This window comes from Aptenodytes forsteri, unplaced genomic scaffold (genome assembly GCF_000699145.1).
Source record: "Aptenodytes forsteri isolate BGI_AS27 unplaced genomic scaffold, ASM69914v1 Scaffold96, whole genome shotgun sequence".
In the NCBI taxonomy this organism is placed as follows: Eukaryota; Metazoa; Chordata; class Aves; order Sphenisciformes; family Spheniscidae; genus Aptenodytes; species Aptenodytes forsteri.
Genome location: NW_008795029.1, coordinates 7776120 through 7799101, shown reverse-complemented (window position 1 = coordinate 7799101; position 22982 = coordinate 7776120). Strand labels below are relative to the sequence as shown.

The following is a 22982-nucleotide window of genomic DNA, read 5'->3' as shown; positions in this document are numbered from 1 at the left end:
TCCCCTTAAGCCCAGCTCCAAAACTCAGTCAATTGCACAGTAAGGATATTCAGTTTCCTAGCTTGTCAAAATACAGCTTTAATAGACTTAATTTTCTGCCACTTAAGCTGAATTAGTTTATCACATACTCTTAATCCGAATGTGAGACAGAGCATAGCAAATAGAGCAGAAAAGGAAACCAGAAAGGACCACTCGGTCTCTCCTTGTAGCAGCAAGCTATTAAATTGGTCCAAGCCATTGTGCGAAGTCTCACCCAGCCTGGCGGCTGAAGGGAGACATACAGAAGAGAACGGTCTCTTGTCAAGCTGCCAACACAAATTCATTGACCCAGCAGCCCACACCAAGAATTCCATTCCCTCCAGGTTAACCCAACAAGATACTGCCAGCTGACTCCTCTACTAGATTTCAGTATGTTCTTATTGATCTCAGTATCTTCATTCAGCACAGAAACACTGCATTCAATGCCAAGCACTGAAAATCAAACCAATGAAAACTATACATGCAACCTCTCCACTCAAAAAAAACCCCAACAAAAAACAACAACAAAACCCAAACAAACAAAAAAGCAGCAAACAAAACCCCCAAACACCCACCTAACCATCACCACAATATCATCATTACTGGCTCGATTCAGGGTGCTAAAGGCTCTGTTAAGCAAGAGTTCTCAGTTTTACTGAACATTTGCAGTGTTGATATGTAACAAAAACATATCTTTATTACACATTATGGCAACAAATGAAAAAATATTCCACAAATTCAGAATGCCATTCTTAACCTACTGGTGTATACTTCAAAGTACAGTTGGTATTTGCTAACAGTAGTTGCATGTCCAGACTTGTCTAGACAGGAGAAGTCTGCTTTTATGGGGCAGCTAAGTGATCAGCCCAACCTGTTGTGTCCTATCTGTTGCCATCATAATGTAAACCCAACACCTTTCACTTCTGATCGAGCTCATCAAAACCTGCAAGTGTAGATACTGCCTCTGCCTCAGACATCCTCTGAACCACTGGGCATAGAAGTGGGGTAGCCATTGCTACACACTTGCTGGCCTCCTCTCTGCATAACTACTACTGCCTAGTCTTAGAGAAAGCTTAGCAGGCCAGGCAGAAAACCAGGATGACCACTCCTGAATCAGTAAGTGATTAAAAAAAAAAAAGAACCTTTGCATGTTTGATAAAGTTGTTGCAATGGTGTTTCTCCATGCCAGTTACACCCTGGCACAGGACTGGAATTCCCAAAGTGTAACAGCCCAGCTTTGGCAGGAATATACCAGTGCCCAATTTATTAAGTCGGCATGGATTAAAAGCACTCTCACTGTAGTTAAGTTATCCTACAACTCCTCTGGCATACCTCTGGAATCTAGCACTAATTACTGGCAACAGGTGCAAAGCATAACAATCGTGGGGGGGGGGGTGTGTGTGTGTGTGTGAGGGGCAGGGGGAAGGAGTTACTGCTATCTAATCAAACTTCCCTAGTACATGCAAAGAATCTCCTCTAAGCATTGCTTAGAGCCAAAGAAGAATTTGTCTAGGGTAGTTAGTAAAAGAAAATCCACATTTTCTAGTTAAATCGGTACTGCAGGTAATTAAACTCTATTAACACGCATTTAGATCTGAAATGTCTACAGTTCATTTTTGCTTGCTATCAAGTCTGAAAGCTGAAGCTAGTTTAAACAGTCATTTACTACAAAATTTATTCTCCGATTTGGCATTTGTAGACTATTATTAATAAACTAAGATTTCTGAACAAAGAGGGCCTCTAGTCTCACTTTAAACACCAGTCCATTTTGACATGTTCATAGCTCCTTTTTAAAAATCACTTGAACTTTACGAATTTTCTCCCTAACAGTAACACCAGAACTAATGAAGCCGTACCAATGAACATGATACTAACAAAACTCAATCTACAACAACATCCCCTAGTTCTGGCTAGGGAGTTTCCCCAACTGATTTATTCAACATCGCCATCGAGGCTGTCCACTTCATGTGGGCACTGTGCCTTCGCTTTCTATAATCATACCACATGAACGCCTCTAGTAAGAAACCCTTCTGCCTGATTTCAGCAAGATCTGACAAAGAGACAGGGGATTCAGACAAGTTCCTGCATGTTTTATGAAAAATGCACAGCTAGGAACAGAAAGAGATTGGGCCAGGAGGGGGGAGCAGAAGGAACCCACAACACATACAGCATCAGCTCCCACATCAGGCAGGACATAGCCTAAGCAGAAGAGACAGATTAAAGATTCTCCAGATGGTTGGGAAGGGAGTCACAAGGCACCTATCCTGCAAAGACATTCATAGCAGGGAAAGACTCATTCATTCTGACCTTCATATAAATGTTTGGTAGTTAAAAGTGCTAGAAACACCGGTTTGATGTTTGACCCAATATAGTAGGTCCAGATCAGCAAAGTCTGGGAACCTGTTTTTACTTATAGCTGGTTACACCCATTTACTCTAAAAGTAATCGATTTGAGTTATAACAGTAGGTGAGATAAGCTTCACGTTTCTAATCCTCTTCTGCTACTGTTTTAAGCTCCATAGATCGTCTCTTTCCTGTCCTGTACTTTTTAACCTACCGCTTTTTGCTAATGCGTGTCAGCTTTTTGACTGAGGTCAGACTAATGATTCGCTTCGGAAGATTTTTGTCACCGTGCTTCCAAGGAGAGCAAACTGTTTGCTGGAGGCACTGCAATTCGGCCTTTTATTGTCATCATTCCTCAGCAGCACAGCTGGCCTTAGGAGACCTAACTGTATCAAAGATGAACTATGCGCAAACCAATTCGACTGAAACAACTGCAACTACGCTTGTGAAAGGTCGAAACGAAACCGGTACAGTGCCAGCATCAGAAACATACTCCAGGAATCTTCATGCTCAGGTATTTTTCTAAGCCAGTAGTATCACTTACACTTCAGATTTTATAAGCACACTTTTCAATTTGCAGGTTCTTTAGCTTTTCTTCCAGCTTTCCGCCAGATCTCAGCTTTGATTCTGAAGAAAAGCTTTTGGTTTTATAGGTATTACATAAAAGCTGAAGTACTTACCACATTTCTCCCCTCCAGCATGAATATTGCGCTGCAGGTATCAGCAAGACACAATCCACAGACTGACAAGACTTCTCTTGATAACGCCATTTGGTTCCTCCTTGAGCTAGAGTTTAAACCCTCTCAACATCTACTACATCAATGTTCAGTTTTGTGTTAAGGAAGAGGGAGAAGACTTAGATTTTAATATTGAAGAGACAGTTAAAAAGGCAGTTCTGGAAATGTTGATAAGCTTCTTTTGGAGACATAAATGTCCCTATTCATTGTTTGGTTTAGTTGTGGGTTGTTTTTTTATTTGTTCAGTTTTGGAGATGGTTGGTCAGTCATACTCCATTCTCGTGTGCTTCTTGTAAGATAAAGGCATCACAAAAACTTCCACCTGCTGGTGACATCAGAACTCCAACCTGACAATTTTCCAGTAAATCTAAAAGTTACACTCCTACAGGGAAGAGGCAGTTTTGTTTGTTTTTTTAAAAGTAGGCATTAACAGGAATATTTTGAAGGAAATTTAGGGTGAAACATCTGCTCTGCAAAGTAGAAGTTCAGATTATATTTCCCCAGCTGAAACCTCTGTCATTTCTGGAACATTCATTCTAAAATTAAAAAAAAAGTTATTGCTTCTATTGAAGCTCAATATAAGTTAGAAAAAGAATTGCATATTTTCTTAAAAACATTCCAAATATACATTTTAAAAACAAAATGCACTCTAAAACAAATGTCTCGCAAAAGACACTGTTTTAAGCAACCTGTAGTAACAGCTTTACAAAAGAAAATTGAGGAATGTAGCATATTATTTATAACATGACAATGCTAAAATCCTAAGCAATTCACTTAACACTCTTAATAAGTAGTGTTTTAAATATACATATTTCTTTACAAAACAGTTTAGCAATTCCTTATACCACTTACAGTATATAAATATTTGAATAAGAGGTCATAATGGGAGACGCCAGGGTTTATATTTACTCTCAGATGCTTCAGGTTTCTTAAGTGTTTTACTATAAGGCACAATACTGCTAATCTAAAATAAAGGAATAAAAGCTAATGACAAACCCAGTCAAAACTCCTAATGTGAAATATCCAAGAGAGGAATTCCAGCATCTCTATGCAAAGGAAAAGGAAAAACAAAACCAAACTTCGTAGATCCTAAGAAACAGTTTCAATTTGTACATAACGAAGGGGGACAGGATGGGAGCAGGAGTAAGAAGGAATTAAGTAAATTCTTATAAATAGACTAATAAATATATTTTAGCCATAATTAGCCCTTTACCTCTGTTCTACTGAGTTTAAGATTGAAAGAGGTAACCCGTGTGCATATACCTAAATAAGTCTACATGCTCAGCACGTGAAGACCACCTAGCACAACCTATTACTGCCAAATTCAGTATAAATGCTAGCAAGATGGAGAAAGTCTCCTTGTCTCTCAGCATCCACTCCAAGTAGAACACATTACAAGATCAAATTAGTATTTGTTACACATAAGGAAAGTTGCAACTAGTGATTTTTTTCATCACAAAAAAGGATGTGCAACACATCCATGAAGTTATTTGATTCCTTCAAGGTTAGACTATCTCTTTTCTAAGAATATCTGTCTCCAATTACAACAGATCAGAACTTTCAGAACATTTTAATAGTTGTAGTCTTGTAAGTGTTCTCTGTGTGTACATACTGAATGTAAATAGTGCATTCAAAATATTTATCCATTAGACATTCTACATTGTTTTCACTGCCTAGTCTTCATCTTTGTTACAGCCCTCTGCAACACAATGACATTGTAACAATGCTTACAGAAAAAGGGTTATTGCATCTTTTTTTAGGATGAGACATCCAGAGGAGATTTTATAAAATCCTCCTGTGTACAAAATTCTTAGTTATTAGCCCTTTTGGAACACCAGCTAGAAAAGTTTGAAAGGTAAAATAATTTACATTGTTATTTTTTCCGTTAACTAGACAAAAGTCCATACTAATTAAATAAAAAATAGTAGTTCTTCAACAGTCTATTCAAGGTATCTTCCATGAAGCAGTTCAGTGGGAATTTCCATTAGATAGATGTTCTCCATGCCGGTTATTACGGACATCCACATCTAGAAGCCAGGAGTTAGGAGAAAAATTGTTTGTTGATATACCATTTTAATACATTTTATCTGTTACATTAATCCAAACTCTGGCAACAAATTTCATATATACCTAAGGTTCTCAAGATTCTCTGTGTAAGTAACCCTCCTAAGACACTGTTTACATCTCCGCCCCCCCCCGACCAATCTTCTCCAGCTCAATAGAATTCTCTCAAAATCTACCTGCTTGTATTTTCTGAACATCAGTAGTAAGTGACACCGCACAGTCTGGTCCGCAGTGCAATACTAACACTACTAACATCACTTAGAAAATGTCTTCTTCTAATGCAATGAATGCTGTTAAGGACTGTCAAGTGATAAACTAAATTATTACTTACCAAGTAATGCTGTGGTTTCGCCTGCGTCCTCTTTTAAACTGGTACACTGCAATACAGATTCATTAGTGGAGGAAGCTGACAATTCGCTCGCTTCATTTCTGTCATCATCTTGTAAAACAATACTCAGACTTCCGACTGAAACACTGCCACTTATTGATTCAGGTATCGGAACTTCAAGTACATCTTCAGGGTCCCCCTTCAAAATTAAATGTATTTAACTGACACTTTTGTCTACCATTAGGCATCAACATTCCTCCGTGTTACCACTTTGTAACCTCACCTTATTGGAAAGAAGAACATTTTTTTGGCCTATTACCTATGCACTCACGGGTACAGTGCTGAGCAGCATCTACTTTCAATGTTATTGTCTGACTGCAAAGAAATAAAGCCAAGCAAAAGAAAAGCCACTTTTTCAAAGCCACTCCAAAGCCAAGAGCAGCAACAGCAGGAGTCAACCCAGCCAGCCTTCTGGATGGAATATTTCAATACTGTAGCAACAGTATTGCTGCAGTCTGGTTAGGAGCAGGCTTAGCATACACACAGTCTTCGTTGAGCAAGCCTATTGATCTTTATGAGTTTGTGGAAGCCGCTGTTTTTCATGATAGAGTTGGGCACGCTAGACTTTTTTTTTTTTACTGGGGTGAGCAAACATTTGACATTGGAACAAGCTTCCCAGACTTTAAGTCTGTTCCAAAAATGCATATATGCTGGCTTGCAACTTTGCAGATGTTTTGTTCCTGCAGTATAGGCAAAGGAATTTATTTCACCTATTGTATAGCATGAGCTATTTCTGATCCATTCTGAAAGATAATTGGAAGTCCTACATGCACAATTCTGTTCCTAAAATTAAACAGACTACCTTCATTACGCTATTGCCATTGATATACTGACATTATTTATACATAAGCAAGTGTACTGCAGTACAAGTAGCTATTCTGTGGGCTTCATAACGAGTATTTTTCCCACTCCTCAAACAATCAGGAAAGGCCCATCTCAACATTTAAGAAATTCTAGGCTGATCCTTTCTTTAGCACCAGAGCAGCATATTTTAAAATGTATTGAATTTTAATACGGTATAGAACTGCTACCATTGAACACAAGTTAAGACACATGTGATACTAATCTCTAGGTATGTGGGTGGGGGACATTAATGATTTTGGTTTCCAGAACTTAGGCAGTTAAATAAGCACTAAAACTACAAGATTCAACAGTGCTCTAAATCAGTCAGACATGTTGAACTGCAGTTCTGTTCTTGTAAGAAATAGCATAATGCAGAACTAGACTGCTGAAGTCTGCTCTTTACAAAACAAAAGCTAGGTAATAGGACTTAGTGCCTTCTTTCTACTTTGAGCCTTTAAAAATTTTGAAGCATCTAAAGTATTTGTCTTCTATAAAACTGAATTGAGCCTTCAGCCTCTTTGCAGAAGATTTAGTCGATTTCTATAATAAGGCTGCACATTCTTGCCTGCAGTTACGTCACTCAGCAAGCACACCGCTGAAAGAAGCTGCCTTGCTCTTTGCACTTTTTTCCCCTCACATCAGTAAAAAATTCACACAATCACTCTACAAACTAGATTGGACAATCTGGATCAGGCTGAAAACTAAGCTAGAAAAAAAAATACTGAATGATTTCCCACATTAGTAGTTTCAGTGAGACTTGAATGATTGATGCATAAGCAAGCATTTCCCCCGTTCCATTAGAAAAAAGAACTGGGCTTCTGTATTTAATATAATCCCATTCAACCTGCTTTCCAACATTCATTTTGCCTAACAAGCAGAGGAGGTATTACTCCTCCTCGTTAGGCTTGGTATCAGCATCCTCTGCAACAGCATGAATTCAGGGAATAAAAGCATTCTGAAGGTTCTAGTATGTCAGTTTTTAGACGGTATACAAAATGATATATCCTTCTGCATATAACACGAGTTACATCAACTCCAAGAACTGAAAGTGAGCAAAAAAGCAAGCTGCTAACATAACAATATTACAGTAATAATAGCTATTTCACATGACAAAAAGATCGCAACTCCTGGGTAAAGTCTGACTTAATACACAGAAGTGCCACAATCTTTTATATATATTACATAGCAAGAGTATTGTCACCTTTGACAAAACAAAAAAGTAATTCATAGAAGTCTTCCATAGATCTGCTAATTCTCTGCAACGAAATAAGAGGAAAGCTAGTCAAAATGCAGACCTAATCTATGAAAGGAAGGTCCCTGAAACCAAGGAACACCCCTATTTTCTGAAGATCTCTGCAGATCAGTAGAAGAGAAGTACATTTGTGCCTATGGCATTTTAGTGGAACTCAAGACTATTTATCAACAGTGACCAAGTAACCTACCGCATGTGTCTTCATCTCTCTTTTCTGGTGCTGTCAGAAAGAAATGAGAGCACATCATTTTCTCTACTTAACCAATTTCTGGTGAATGTCTTTAGGAAGGTTCTAAGTACTGGCTCATTTACAGGGATAAAACACTGGGCATATGTGGAAGTACACAAACACTCAAGCTAGAAAAACTGTAATTTCTTCCTTTGAATCGCAGTTCTCAACAAGATCAAGTATATGCTCTAGATCTGAATTAAGTCACATTTTTGCAGCTTGGGCAAATTGCCTCACCTCTGCTTCAACTTCCTTACTATCAGCTGGAGATAGAAAAAAATGGTTATCACAGAAGAGCACGCAGAGGATTCATAAGCTGCTTGATACACTGTTCAAGCTCTTACCCATAAAATTCCCTTATTTTTCTGGCTCTAACTCAATTACTCTTGCATCTTTGCCCAGCTTCTTCAGTCTCGTCAAGTAACAACTGTTCTCATTGTGAACAGTTACACGAAGTCTTGCCTCCTGCACTGTACTTCTACCTTGAAGAATAAAGTAAGCATGCAACATACCCAGTATCCCAAAGCTTTGATAACATCTAATTTACACATTGGACAAGTTCGGTGGTCCAAAAGCCAAGGGTCAATGCACGTTCTATGGAAGATGTGCCTAAAGAAAAGAAATGCCCTTTAGAACTCATCATGAAAGCCACACACTAGTCATTCAAACAACGTGCAAGTTACTAGATTAAAAAAATAAAGCTAATCCTTTATGACCCTGACAATTAGGTACTGCTTAATTTACTAGGACAGACATAGTTCTGAAGGCATCTCCTTTCATGCTAGCTTTCTGAAATAGATGTTACTAACCACAAGGACACCACAGAGCTACCAGTTCAACAGTGTACACTTCTAACTTAATACTAAGAAAATTCTACTTCACTCCTACACTTCTCCCAATTGCTCCTTTTTCCTGCATAGATATGAAGTGCTACATGGTCTCCCAACATCTAACAGGCCATACAAATGGCACAGCTTCAGCTCTGCCACCAGAGTTTCAGAAGACTTTCCAGAAAGCTCATCACATCTTTCTTAGGGAAAACGTGCTAAAGAGGAAAGAATAATTATGGCAACTTACTTGCATGGCAGAATTCGGACAGTGTCTTTCAGTTTATAGTTCTCAATGCACACAGCACAGTTTTCCACATCAACATCTAAACCCTAAAGATGACAACACATTTAAATGCATTACATCCGTATTTCATTACGGAACAAACTTTGTGTAATAGCTAGCTTCACAGAATGTAAAATGTATAAAATGGTTTAGCAAATAAAAACATCTCCCTCACTTAATTCAAGATTCCATCAAGAGGTGATTTGATCAAGTGATACCAAATATTAAAAGCAGCCAAACTCAGATTTTCCAATTTAAATAGCTATACGTGGTACCTTAAGTAATTTGTTAAGTCTCAAACATTGGCTTTGTTCATGGGAGCACAGTAAAATTTCAGTTTAAAGTAACTGTAAAACAAAGAAATTTTAAAAGAGGTCAGCCTAGATGAAAGCGCACAATCTAATTCTTAACTGATGGTCCCAAAGACTTGCAAGTGCTTAAGCAGGACAAGATTCTTGGGGTTGAATACTGCAAACCCCTCCTCCACTTTTTTCTTTTTTCTACCACATCCTAGCAGATATTCCCTGGTAGCTAGAAAAGAACTGAAGTATGCAATTTGGGATGGTTTATGAAACTTCTCTCCAAGCTCACACCAGAGAGACAGTCAAAACGCAGTATTTCCCCACTTCAATTTGTTTCTTTCTATGGGTTAAATACCTATCCTAACAGGTCTTACTGCCTTCTTGAAGCCATGCTTATAGCTGCAGTGCAAGTATGATGGATAACTCCAGATACAAGAGAAATAATTCAATGTTAATTGGGTTGTATAAAACGTAAGTATTAGAAGAACAAACAGTGGGCCAACTTCTTCCCTTTCATCCCCCACAAAATAAGTATTTTGTGTTTACTGCTTACTGAAGCACTTCAATTTCATTACCACAAACACTCAAATGAATTAGTACTGCAAGCAAACTTTTAAGTCCAAGGCAAGTTTTTCCCTCCTTTGCATGCTATCGATTTACATAATTAATGCCTTAAATTCCCAAGTAAATCAAATTAAGACATGTAATTTTTTTTTTTTACATAAGTGAAGACAAGTATTTATTCTATAACAAATATTTATTCTGTACAAGAGGCAAAGTCCAAGCATACCATATGTAGCTCATACTCAAATGAGCGCCCATTTTACAATAATCCCATAAGCTTCTCAGGAAAGATCTACGTGATAGCAAATACACTTTTAAAATATTGACCTATTTTTAGTTAAATACCTCAACCCCATGTGAAGTGATAATGAAAGACTGTACTGTGTCACAATAAAAGAAATATACTCTTTTAATCATAATGGCTGAAAGGAAATATTTAAAGAAAAAATGCACATTTACAGAGTAGATGGGACTGTATTTCCAGATAAATTTACATAAGTTCATGAAAGTACCTCTGCATCATTGTTACATAAATTTGCTGATAGTAGGCTGATTCAAATAAAATTAGAAGACATGATTTACCAAGCAGAAAACCTCTACTTTAATAGAGAGATTTTAATCTAATCTCATTCTACTTTGCTTAACTAACATGGCATTCATAGTTACAACCAGCATACTACATAACAACTTAGTTAAATTCCCCCATTTTATTTATTTATTTTAGTCAAGGGTATATTGATGAGAAGGAACTACCTGCTACACTGCAAAAATCTCAAAATACAAATCCTTTTTAGAGGTTTACTGAACATCAACTTAAAAGCAGTTAACAGCTTCCTTGTGGTTCTCACCATAGGTTTCATCATGACCCTTTTACATCCATTTCTTCCTGTGTTGATGTCATGCTTTGATACTGCTTTACACAAGTTTTGGTTCAATTCCATCTTGATCTCTGATCTCACCATTGTATGAACAGAAGTATGAACATACCTCTGTTCACAGCTTGAAATAGATTACTTTTTGGTGGAATTTAGAATATAAAAGTAACAAATACTTGTAAAATGCTACTTAAACATGCTGAATGCATAACAGGAAAAGAGGCAAGTTCAAAGACAGTTGGGTTTTTTCGTTTCAAAACCGATTTACTAGATGAAGGACATATCCTCTGTAGCATGTGACCTGAGCCGAACAGCTTCTGTCGAACCACAGCTTTTAAAGTTCTTACACATAAGTGTCCTTTCTCACCTTCATTTTATTCATGGATTAAAAAACTAATCCTTGTTTTTCATCTCTGAGCAAAACAGTCCTTAAGTAAAAACTAATCAAGTAAGGGTGGGAAAAAATGCCTATGTAGTAGGAGAAGTCTAGTCAAACTAATTTAGCATCTAGAATCAGAACTGCCTGAAACTCCGACTAAAATAATATCTTCTTTCAAAACCTTTTTCTACTTCAGTTATTGTAATACAGCCATGAGTTTAGGCCATATGCTGTCAAAGCTAACTTTTTGAAAGCTGTTTTAATTTTTAGAATAATTTTAATAAATAGAAATGTACTTCTAAAAACTTCATGCTTCAAGTAAGTCTATACAGCTCCTTAATGTATTATATGTCAAGAGATGAAACAAGTGTTTCATTTTCCAAAGCTTTTTAGATTTCTAAGGCCTTCTGATCAATAAAAAGATGGATGTTCTTTTAAGAAAGCAAAAACATTACATAAGCTGTAAGAACTGTGCAATCAATAGGTCCTAGGAAGTATTGTGCAATCCACTTGTTGATGTTTTCAAGTGTTGGTATTAGTGTTTTCTCATCTTTACAGTACCAGCCCTGTAGCATCCTGCAACATTCTGTATAACCAGATATTATTTGCAACAAAACAGCCTTACATTTCATAAGTAGTTCAAATTTGACTCTTCAATTTTAAGCGTGGCCTTCTAAGCAAAGGTGCTAAAATGAGCCTAAAATTGTAAGAGTCACACTGCAATTACATTGTGAGAATTTTAGTTTAAATTCTATAAGACATTACAACAGTCTTTAAATCATACAGCAATAACCAGAGCCACTGAATTACCTTTTCTCCACGTTTCACAGTATGCAGCTGAAGCTGGCTGATTGCTTTCTTGGTTTCTTTCCTATGTCCCTTGAATAAAGATTTTAAATATTAGTACAAGTTAGTTTTAAGAGTTACATTTCAAAGCTTTTAAATACTTTCCATGTGGATTACTAAGTCTTCTGAATGCATTTAAAAATACATCTCTGGCTAGCTAATTTGTTTACAAAATGCTTCCAGCCAGCAGATGTTGAAGAACCTGCAAGTTTTGCATTCTCAGGGCACAGCAGCAAACATTATCTATAAGCACAGTGCTCTTACAATGAACTCAACCAGTGCAGAACTACGTGGACCAAGTTGACACACATAACCTCGCATCGTGACTGCCTGCATTAAGGGCCTTCCCGCACAGGAAAATTGACACCAATTTAGGCTTTAGAGGCATCAGAGCTGAAACAACAGCCGTATAACCAGACCTTCTAGTTAGGCAAGCCCACGAGCAAGCACACCGTAGGTTTTGCACAAGCTTGAGAGAAGGTGGAATCCTGCCGGGCAGCCTACAGCTGGCCACCAGGTCAAAAGGCTGCTTGTAGCTATTAATGCCTCCCCTCAGTTAAACACTGTCTCACACATTATACAAAGCTTTGCACTGAAAGGACACATTATGCAAAGGAGATGACAGGAAAGGCTTAACAGACATGAGACACCATACTGGACTTCTATACAGTAACAGTCCTAATTGTGCTTAGAGGGGAAGCAAGAAAAGAAAGCAGTACTGTATTCCAAGACAAAGTGCTAGCTACTGCTAGAAATTGAGAAACTAAACACTCCCAATTAACAGATGTTGATCTGTCTAGCAGCAACCCTCACTGATGAAATACCATAAAGGAATAAAAAAAGGTAATGGCAGCTTTTCTCTGTAATGATAATTACAATGACCTATATAATTTTACAAATTTATAGTACTGAAAATTGGGATTTTTTTTATTTTTTTATGGTGTTAAAAAGAATTAGTCTGAAAGTTCTCTCAGAAATGGACAGACAAGCAGCGGCAGTAGTCATCTATTCCACCTTCTGGATCAGCTCAGGGTTTTCTGCACAGTCCTATTTCATCTTCAGTAGCAAGGAGGTCTTCCAAAGATTTACTGCTAAACTGATGTTAGAAAAAATCTTAAGATACCTGTCTTCACCTTCACTTAGGAGCTACACAGTAACTTGCTTTAAAGCATGGCATACTTAACTCCCAAGTTTTAATTATACTGGAGTCAATAAGCCAAGCAAAGTAACATTTGGGGTAGAAAAGTGGCTTTTTGTTTCCAAAATTCTTTTAAGACTTCTAATGCTATATCTTGACCAAGATATTCACAACATTTTCAAACTTTGCATAGTTTTATAAATTTGTTTTCAATGGCCATTTTAAAAGAAGGAAAATTGAGGAAAGTGGCATAACCTTCTAATGCTACACAATTTCATTTAAGAAGCATTTAGATGGCAAGCCCAATGGCAAAAATCTATTAAGAGTTTGTGGTACATATTTCTGGAAAACATCACATTAAACCTAAAAAACACGCTTAAAACTACTAATAAAGCATTTGAACTTCCCTTAGCATGAACTACCCTAAAGCCAACGTAACAGGAAGAAGCAACTTTCTTCATCAAACAACTGTTACAACACAAACACACCCCTTCTTCTATAAATACTTCTCAAAAATTTTGTTTTCTTGAAAGTATTCTCAGAATGTAAGTTCTTAGACTTAAAGCTTAGTAAAAAAGACTCTAGGGAAGCAACACTTCAAGCAGACCACAAGTTTAACCAATACAGAAGTCCCATGTGTTACCCTCAGTTACTGAAAAGAGAAATGAAGTGTTTTCTTAGAAGAGTCCTGTAAGTCCTAATCAGAGCTCAGACTCCTGAAGGCAAACAAAAATTCCTTACCCTCCTCCCCCAAAGCTAGAATCTACATGTTCAAACAGAAGGCAGGGGAAGTCCACATGATAAGCAGTCATTTGAAACAGTTTTGTTGTTGTTCTGAACTGAGGATAAAAAAAAAAAAACAGAGAACTGCTTGCAAAGAAAAACAAGTGCAACTTTCTTTTTCACTGTTAGTAGGGAACTGTGGTAGAGCTGCTGATGACCACGGAAGGAACCTAACCTACTTGCAAGAGTTGAAAAGCACAGGGAAGTGCGATCCTAAGACATTTTAAAAAACTCAGCTAGACTAGGCCCTCAACAACCCCATGAAAGTTGCTCTCTTGAATGCAGGGCTTTGAACCAGACAGACTCCAGAGGTCCCTTCCAACCTAAATTATTCTATGATGAAGTACTTCCCTCAGGGGAAAACAAGTAAAGCTGACGGTTTTTTTAACCTATCAAAGAAGAACAGGGATTTGGAAGGGGCAAATTAAGGAGCAAAGTTATTCCTTCCTGATCTTCCCAGTACTCCCACCACTCTCAGCGCTTCAGATAGTCCAAAAGAGCTGAACCTCACCACACATGCTCCTTCTAGTCTGCTGCCATTCGGTACTCCACAGTGGACTAGTAGGATTACAAGTATCGAAAAGAGTTTTCATAAAGCTTTAGAACCAAAATTTTCAGCCCTAATTACTTGTGGGTCTTAAGAAGAAAAAATTACCATAGTCCATCTCCATTAGAAAAAAAATCTAGTTAGGGAAATCAGTACTTTCAGAACGAAAATTACTGAAGAATGAAAATTTTTAATGTCAAAAGGAAGTTAGGTGACAAATCACACAAGAAGCTGCCTTTACTCAGTTGTTGACAAGTGGCTAAATATATTTCCTACAACTTCATATGGGTACCTAATAATTACAACTAGCCAAACTTGTGATGCCAATTAGCACACTGCTTATTAGCCTCACTAACTATTACTGAGTAGTGTTCATAGATAGTCAAGTAGCAAGAAGGCACAGATCTTCAAGAATGCTTCAATAAACAAGCAAAGTTAGGCAACTGATTTGACATGAGAAGATGGTAAATACTCTAAAGCATTATCATCTCCAATTACCTGGTTTCCAAACTGTGATCCTGTATACAGGAAACGTTGTATGTAGTAAAATATGAGCCAAGCGAGCGATATAATCATCATGGTGATGAAGGCAATGGCTACAAACACAACCGACTGACCACTAATATATTCCTGCACGTGTCGCGTGCCAACAACAATAGTCATTTTTACTGGAATCCCTCTACGTACTGGCTCCAATATCTCTATTCCTTTTGGATAGCCAACCATTATCACCACTGTATTTCCTGTTCCTGTTGGAGGGGGAAAAAGGAAAAAAAAAAGTCAGTCATCACAGTAAAAATTTAGGCATTCTGGCTTGATGGTAATTCGGGCCTCTTCAGTTAAGATCAGTGAGCAAAGTTATAGGAAAACCTCTGAGTTTTTTTTCAGGCATAGCAGACTTGATATAAAGTTTACTAGTAAAGAACCCTTTATTTACTTTATGAAACTCTCAAACACAAGATAAACTTCAACAGATGCATCGTTACTGTTCAAGGTCCTATACTCCTCATTCCACACAGTGAGGTGGGATGTGGATGCCATGCGAAAAAACCCAGGCAAGTTATACGCATCTCATCTTGAAGTTGCTGAAATTCTAACATGCAACTCAGGAACAGCTGGTCTTTTATTTGTCAGTGTGGGAATTTTAGCTGCAGCTGGAGACAGTATGTGAATACCATGAAGAGAGACGCATTCAATTAAGTTTCAATCTGAATCCATAGCACAATTACACTGGATATGTGAACAAAAAGAGAAAAAAGATTCAGATATTTAATATTAAAATACATTAAACATTGTAATACTTAAAGATTCTTCAGTACTAAATATTCAAAATGTAATGAGACTTCACAGCAAGTACTTGTCAAGAAATACTTTAGGACTCTTTTGGGAGCATGGAACCAAAGGATTTTTCTATTGTATTAGAACTCAAAAGCACTCAATCCACAAGAAAAAGCACCTAATTAAAAAAAACGCTTTAAGCACCATACTGCCACCAAAACCGGTAAGACACTGTCAAGACCAACTAGCAGAAACCAAAAATCCTCTGTGACTGGAGTTTTACTCCATTTTGCCTGGAAGCATCTCCAGTATTGTCTCAGAAACATCTAACCTATGTATTACAAAATAAACTACAAACAAATGTACTTGTTAAAAATGTCACCTTTTCACTGGTCTATGCTATTTTTATTTGAATAGTTCTTACTTTGTGCGTACCAACACTGCTTTACACCCTTGGTAAGTCATGGCTTTATTACTTACTTTGCACTCTACCTCTGAGAAAAAATGAAACTAAGCTTGATTCAGAGAGAAAGTAGAGGAAGAAGAAAGAAGAGAGGGGTTTTCCTAGCTGGAAAGCTAAAGCTGTAATGTCACAGCTAGCTTTTTAGATTCACAAGATTGCCTACCTGCAGCAAGACCTCCCACTGAGGACTTAAAGCCTTTTTCCCCTCCCGGCTGTGTTAGATTCACTACTGAGAAGCTATGTCAAAAGAAATGGTTGCCTAATTCATAACATTACATCAAGTGGGGATTTTCAAAACTCAAAGCAGCATTCCGGACTCACCCACCTCTCTGCCTACTAAGACAAAGAGTTATTTGCCTGAAATATTTAAAACAAACTCCTTTAGTTGAGGCAGTTCTGGCTGTGACACCTTGTCAACCTGGCCACTCTGCTACCATATGCCAAGGGGAATTTGCAGATGTTTCACTTCTGTACATAGCAGCTCCTCCCTCCGTAAGGTGCAGACAGTCTGCTGTGGATGAAACACTAAGGGTTCCAGTTATTAGTTGAATAACCCTCCTATCTCAATGCCAGTTACTCTTTTTCAGCTTCACCTTACGCAACCATCCCACTTCTGGTCACCTACTGTAAGAACCGTTATACCCGTCTGCCAGATCCAGGCCCAGCAAGAGAACAGATTTACCACACAGGGCAACGTTTCTGGAAGTTTTGAGGATGGTGCAGAGAGACAAAGAGAAAGATGCTACTGGGGAAAGGCCCCACTCGCGCCTCCCCTCAGGCACCCCACTCAGCTCACCAGCAGCACCCACCCAGCTCCCAGCAGGCGCTGCCTTGCCTGGTGGGTGTGTTAGGAGACACAAAGCAGCGAAGCTGAAGACCAACAGGACAAATCCACAAGCAACTAGGCTCCGCTAATTAGTTCTACTCACCAACAACATGCCAATCCACATGATACCGCAAGTCCAAGCATACCAAGAATTGGTTACTTAATATTGTTCTCAGCACCCACCCAGCTCCCAGCAGGCGCTGCCTTGCCTGGTGGGTGTGTTAGGAGACACAAAGCAGCGAAGCTGAAGACCAACAGGACAAATCCACAAGCAACTAGGCTCCGCTAATTAGTTCTACTCACCAACAACATGCCAATCCACATGATACCGCAAGTCCAAGCATACCAAGAATTTGTTACTTAATATTGTTCTCTCTGAACCAGCGCAAAAGCATTACCAGAGACACTCATGAATCTCAGGGAAGAGAGTGTGTGAAACACTCCTTTCTTTCTGACCCCGCACAACCCCACAGGGAGTTAACAAGAAAAGAACGTACGAAGGTAGAAATTTATCTCCCATTGGTGAGAACTGTTATCCACATACCTAAATCAGGAGATTAGGTCCTACGTCCTTAATCAACTATAAGAGTTACAAATAACAGGAGGGGTGCCTAACGATGGCTAGTGAATGGTACAGGAATGCTGGAAAGATTTATGTGGTTTCATTCAGGCTTGGAGAAGAAAAGAAAGTTTCAAGATTAGAGGCAGCCTGGATTTTTCAATCAATAAAGGTTTCCTCCTCAGCCCCAAAATCTTGAGTCAGTTTAATCCTGCTATCTAGTTCTCTGCGTAATTTCAAACAAAGAAGTATTTAAAAACCCCACAACAATCAGTAATGCCTTTCTCTGTTTTGTCACTAGCATGTCCAACTATCAGCCAGTTATTTCCTTGAAATGGAAGTCAGGATACTTTTGTGCAATGGCTGCTAGACACTGTGACACCTTCTAGCTTTAGAACTAACACAAGCATGCCATACATTTTTAAATAAATGTCCATTAAAAGCATTTTAACAGTTTTGAAAGCTTGGTGATGAACCTGCCATTAAAAATACATGCAACTAATCACGATGGCCTTGAAGGTCATGAGACAGAAGGAGGGGAAGAAAAAAAAATAATTGCGATCCACTATTACAAAAGGAACAAGAGCAGTCTCAGAAAAGCAGTTGCCCTGAGCAGCCTGTAAGACTAAGGGCTTTAACTCATTCCTCACTAATTTTAGACTTCTGTTCTGAAACACATTATTCAAAGACTGAAATGCTGTTGAGTCATTCCATCAGCTTCTTCAACTGCAACACAACTCCGAGACCTCAAACCACACTTATGAAAGAACTCCGTGTCACATACACGTATCTACTGAGAGCATGTTTTGTTGGCTTCACCTTTCTATAACTTTCTAATTTTGCAATAAATAACCACATTTTTACTCTGCTAGAGTAAACTTGTTTTCTTTTCTAGGTTTGATTGATGCTTCAGTGGAATCAGGTAGATTTGAAATCTGTATGTGCTTTTTTTTTTTTAAACATTATCATCCAAATAAAGCAGTGAGAGCTGGCAGATCCTTAGGATATCTAGAAAGGAGGGCAAATTTGGAACTCTGAAGATGAAGGTATGTTTCCTGCCAGCATGCCAAGGTCAGTTTTACTGCTAGTATTGCTAGTCTTCTCTTGCAAAAGGAAAACGGCACTCTCCTGATGAGGAAAAAGTAGTACAGATACAGATCTTGATTCCAGGCATCCCAAACTATCACATTTATTCCCATTCATGCCTACAGATAACAAAGGTAATTTTCAATCATCCGGGAACCAACTGCAGACATACTCTAGTTTTTGTCCTCATGAGAAACACCAGAAAGCTCCCAGAGTTTGAGCACCTTGGTAAAAGTGTTTGAGGTCAGTCCTTAGATCTGTTGAAACATTGGCTGCTTACGCTTACACCTTACTAATACTGCCACGATTAACACAGAATGTTCTCTTCAGCTCCTGGTCCAAACGAATGTCTCTGATCTTTACCAAACGTGTAACAGTACACTAACAATCCGATGACAAGCTTTGTCTCGACCACCTACCCCAACCTCATCTCACCAAATCCCTGGGGTGTGTTGTGTATTCACCTGCCTCAAGGAGGATGCGTAACCACAAGAGTCAAGTAGTCAGGCAGTCAACACTGGTGCACATTCCTCTTTCCACATGGGTTTCTAACACGTATGCACTCTTACATATAAAATAGGTATAAGCATTTTGAAGTTACTCCTGCTTCTTCAGAACAACACAGCAGCTCAACTCCGTGACTGTACGATGTTAAGCAAGCCACTGATTTCAGTTCTGTCCTTTCAGTAGTACAGTACCAGAAGGTTTCAGTAGAAAGCATCAGTAATACAGAAGTTATGCACCACTTGAGAATCCTGAGTAGTGCTGAAAGCAATGTAGCAAAGAGTTGAAGTACATGACAAAATAACCCTACATCTGCTGCTTTGGAGCTAGCACAAGCTTTTAAAATCATGAGTACAAAGTCATTTGCATCTGTTTGTTCAATATACCTGCATTAAAAAAACATGACAATGAAGGAAAGAACTAGTTGGGTGTATTTTGGCAAAGCTGCACCAAATCAAAGACCATTTTCTTTATGTAGCCAAAGTCATATATATACTCAAGCTAAGTCCCAAGCTTCCCTTAAACCCACAAGCCATGCACCAAAGCTCCACTCCAGATCTATCTTCAAATGACTATGGCCAGTCACCCTTCCTCCGCAACATTGCATGGCTGTCAAGCACAATCATATGTTATTCCATAGCCTTCAAGGTATCAAACTTATGTTCTGATCAGGATCACCAAATCCTAGCTTGAGATGGCTGGATGCCCAGCATGAAGTATAACAGAAAAATACAGACTCTGAAGACCTTTTTCTCTTTCTACTGCAATATACCTCTGCCTCCCAATTTCTCGACCAGCACTGAGCCTCTAACTCTCCTTAGTCTGCTTTCCACAATACTCCACACCTTGTTTCTCCAGACTCCTCTCCAACCCACTCCCAGCTAATATTTACATACAATGTTTATTTCGGTTTCGGAAAGGAATTTGAAGCCTCTGTATTATATTAAGTTCACCACCACAGACTAAAGACTGCCTGCAAAGTCTATATTCCTGTAAAACTGAAGTTGGAGTTTATACTATTCAGATTCAATATCTGAAGTACAACTCCTTGAGTCATTCGGGTAAAATGAGTATCTTACACTGGAAAAAACCTCCTCAGCCACACGTGAAGTTGTTTCACAATTACTTCCCTCGAGGAGGGAAGTCATCCACCATTTTGAACAACGTAATTCAGGTAGAGAACAAAGGCCTGAAAAACATGCGACGTCAGCAGAGTCATATTTGAAGAACCTTCTTTTGGAAGGAGGGACAGGATTGCAAGGCTACATATTCAAACTCTGGGCTCCGCTGTTCCAAAACTTTAATTAAAATCCCTACTCGCTGCACTCAGGGAGCACACAAGGTATCAATGAAACAAAAAACTGAACTGCAGACTATTTGGAATATTTGTCCTTTATCAAATGCTTTGACACCAGCTAGAGCAAATCACTTCTTTGCCTAATCAAGAATCTCTCTTTTTACTCAAGCTGGGATAAGTCTAAAAACACCAAAACCAACAACAGCAAAAGCACACACGCATCACACACACCAGAAAGTTCAAAGGCTAATTTTTTTTTTTTTTTTAAGAGGATGAAAATATGATACTTGGGAGACCAGAAAAGTTATCCATTTATCACCCTCACGTAATTCAGGCTGCGCCTCTATCAGCCATAACCATTGTTCCATCTCGCATCATTTTCAGTGCCACTAATTGCAAATCCATTAAGTGGATGTTCCTTATGCGTATAACTTCACTCCTTAGTTACAGCACTGCAGATTTCCCAGAGTATTTGTTCTCAGCTCTCCTCCCAGAAGCAGGGTTTGTTTCCTCATGTGTCAGTTCACAAATCCCTTCCCAGGAATGGCAAACTTGGGCTCTGTAAAATACAGCTTTACATTCCACATTTTCCCTTGCCTGTCTTCCACAGACGCCCCCGCCTTCAAAAGAAATCCAAGATTTAAAACACTAACAGTATTTCTTCCCTATATTCCCAAAATGCACTGAAAAAATTAAACATTTACATGTTTGAAAGTTTCGACCATGAAACAAAGATTTGTTACTCCAGCAGAGGTAGTGATTATATTGTGATATATTATTATATTCCTGCCCCATCCAAACCATCCTGAGGTCCACCTGCATTTACGATGTCAGTATAAATAAGTACAAATATATTCTTGCATATAAACTACACTAAATCACACTCTTTACATAGGTAGAGCTTTTATCAGCAACATTCTGCCAGTTTAAGAACAAAAAAAACCAACCGGCAGTCAGGAGCACTTCTCTTTATACCACTGATAGATGTAACTATACCAGCAAGTCCAAACCTGAGCATAAGCCCAAGAAGGTCTTCCGCAACACAGAGATGATAGCAGAAAAAGAGAAAATCATAAAAATTTGATAAATAATCAAGATGAGAAAAGGAGGAAGAGATTCCACAAAAGAGCAAATAATATTTATGAGAGGCTACGACGGGGCACAGAGAGGAACATGGAAAAATTCCCACAGGGAAGGAAAAAAAAAATGTGTACTGACCAGCCAATACAGAGTGACAAGAAGAAGAAGAAACTGACAGCTGGTAAAGAGGAAAGAATAATCACCCAACAGAGTACCTTAATTGCCACATGGGATCAAAATCAAAGGTACATCTTACCTAGCATGCCACCTCCACTTTCACAGTGGATTAAGAACACAAGAGATGGGCCAGGCTGATCTACCGAAGCAAGAAGCAGGCTAAGAGGGACAGTAATCACACTTCCAAACTCCAAGTTGGTGCCACTTGGTATTCCAAGAAGAGAAGCTTGTTTTCCACCCCATGTATCATACGTGCTATGAAGCAACAGCTCCCTAACTGAGATTTTTCAGCTCACTATATTAAAGAAAGTAAGTTTGTTTTCTTTAGAAACGCATTACAGTTCTACTTCAACCAATTCCCTGGTCTTCCCCCTCCTCACCACCAAGAACGATGGCCTGGGCATTAACAAACTCATTGTACCAGGACCATGTGAAACACATTTGCAGCATTTTTTACTTAGTTTGCTTTGTCTTTATATCCTCCTCTGAAGGCCTTCCAATTCCTCGGAAGTCTACAAATGCAAACAGATTTTACAGCACAGTTTTGAGATTTGCTTTGTCTTTATATCCTCCTCTGAAGGCCTTCCAATTCCTCGGAAGTCTACAAATGTTTTGAGATTCCCCCCCCCCCTTTGGTTTAAACATTTGCTATCGTCATGACCATAAAATCCAGCAGCACACTTCAGTGTCACAGGCCAAGCAGAGACTGCAGCGACAGAACATCTGGGTTCTTATCTCGGCAAAAAATCACGGATCCCTTCTGTAGGCTACGGATCAGCACGCTCAGACAAGCCAAGTCAACATCCTTCTCTAGGCTTCGGCTTTCCTACCGCATTCGCAAGCGTTTAAGAATTACCTGATGCTTGTGTCTCTCTCCCATCCTTTACAGACCTGCGCAGGAGAGGACGATGAAGCTATTACAATAAAGCCTGTACCAAAAGCTATCTTCAAATAGCTACGGCTATGCCTTCAAAGGCACCAGAAGGCATCTTCGGGATACCTGGCATGTTCCCGCACGGCCTGCGGAAAACAGCCTACCTGTCACCGCTGTAGCCATTCTGCCAGGGGGTACAAGGCAAAAAAAGGTAGCTCTAAATAAAACCGTGCCCCCCCGAGTGCCTCCGACCGCAGTCTGTTACACGGCTGCCCGTTTCGATGGCTTCGCCCCCCCCTTCTCCCCGATACCCGGGCTGTAACTTGGAAGACAGAAGCTGGTCACGGCGTTTCCCCAGCGCGGCTTAAAGGGGGAAGAGGAACCAAAAACCCGGCTCTTTGTACCATTTTACGGGGA

General features: G+C 39.0%; 1 protein-coding gene across 1 annotated transcript; it reads right to left on the bottom strand.

Annotated features, from left to right (window-relative positions):
* Positions 1-3572: 3572 nt before the first annotated feature.
* Positions 3573-17112, bottom strand: RNF149 (ring finger protein 149). Its single transcript, XM_009276125.2, has 9 exons — positions 17092-17112; positions 16972-17032; positions 14920-15170; positions 11918-11986; positions 8952-9034; positions 8387-8483; positions 7836-7865; positions 5494-5689; positions 3573-5125 (listed from the first exon to the last, which is right to left on the bottom strand). The coding sequence occupies exons 1-9, from the start codon at positions 17110-17112 to the stop codon at positions 5067-5069; spliced, it is 867 nt and encodes a 288-aa protein (XP_009274400.2). The 3' UTR covers positions 3573-5066.
* Between the last annotated feature and the right edge of the window lie 5870 nt (positions 17113-22982).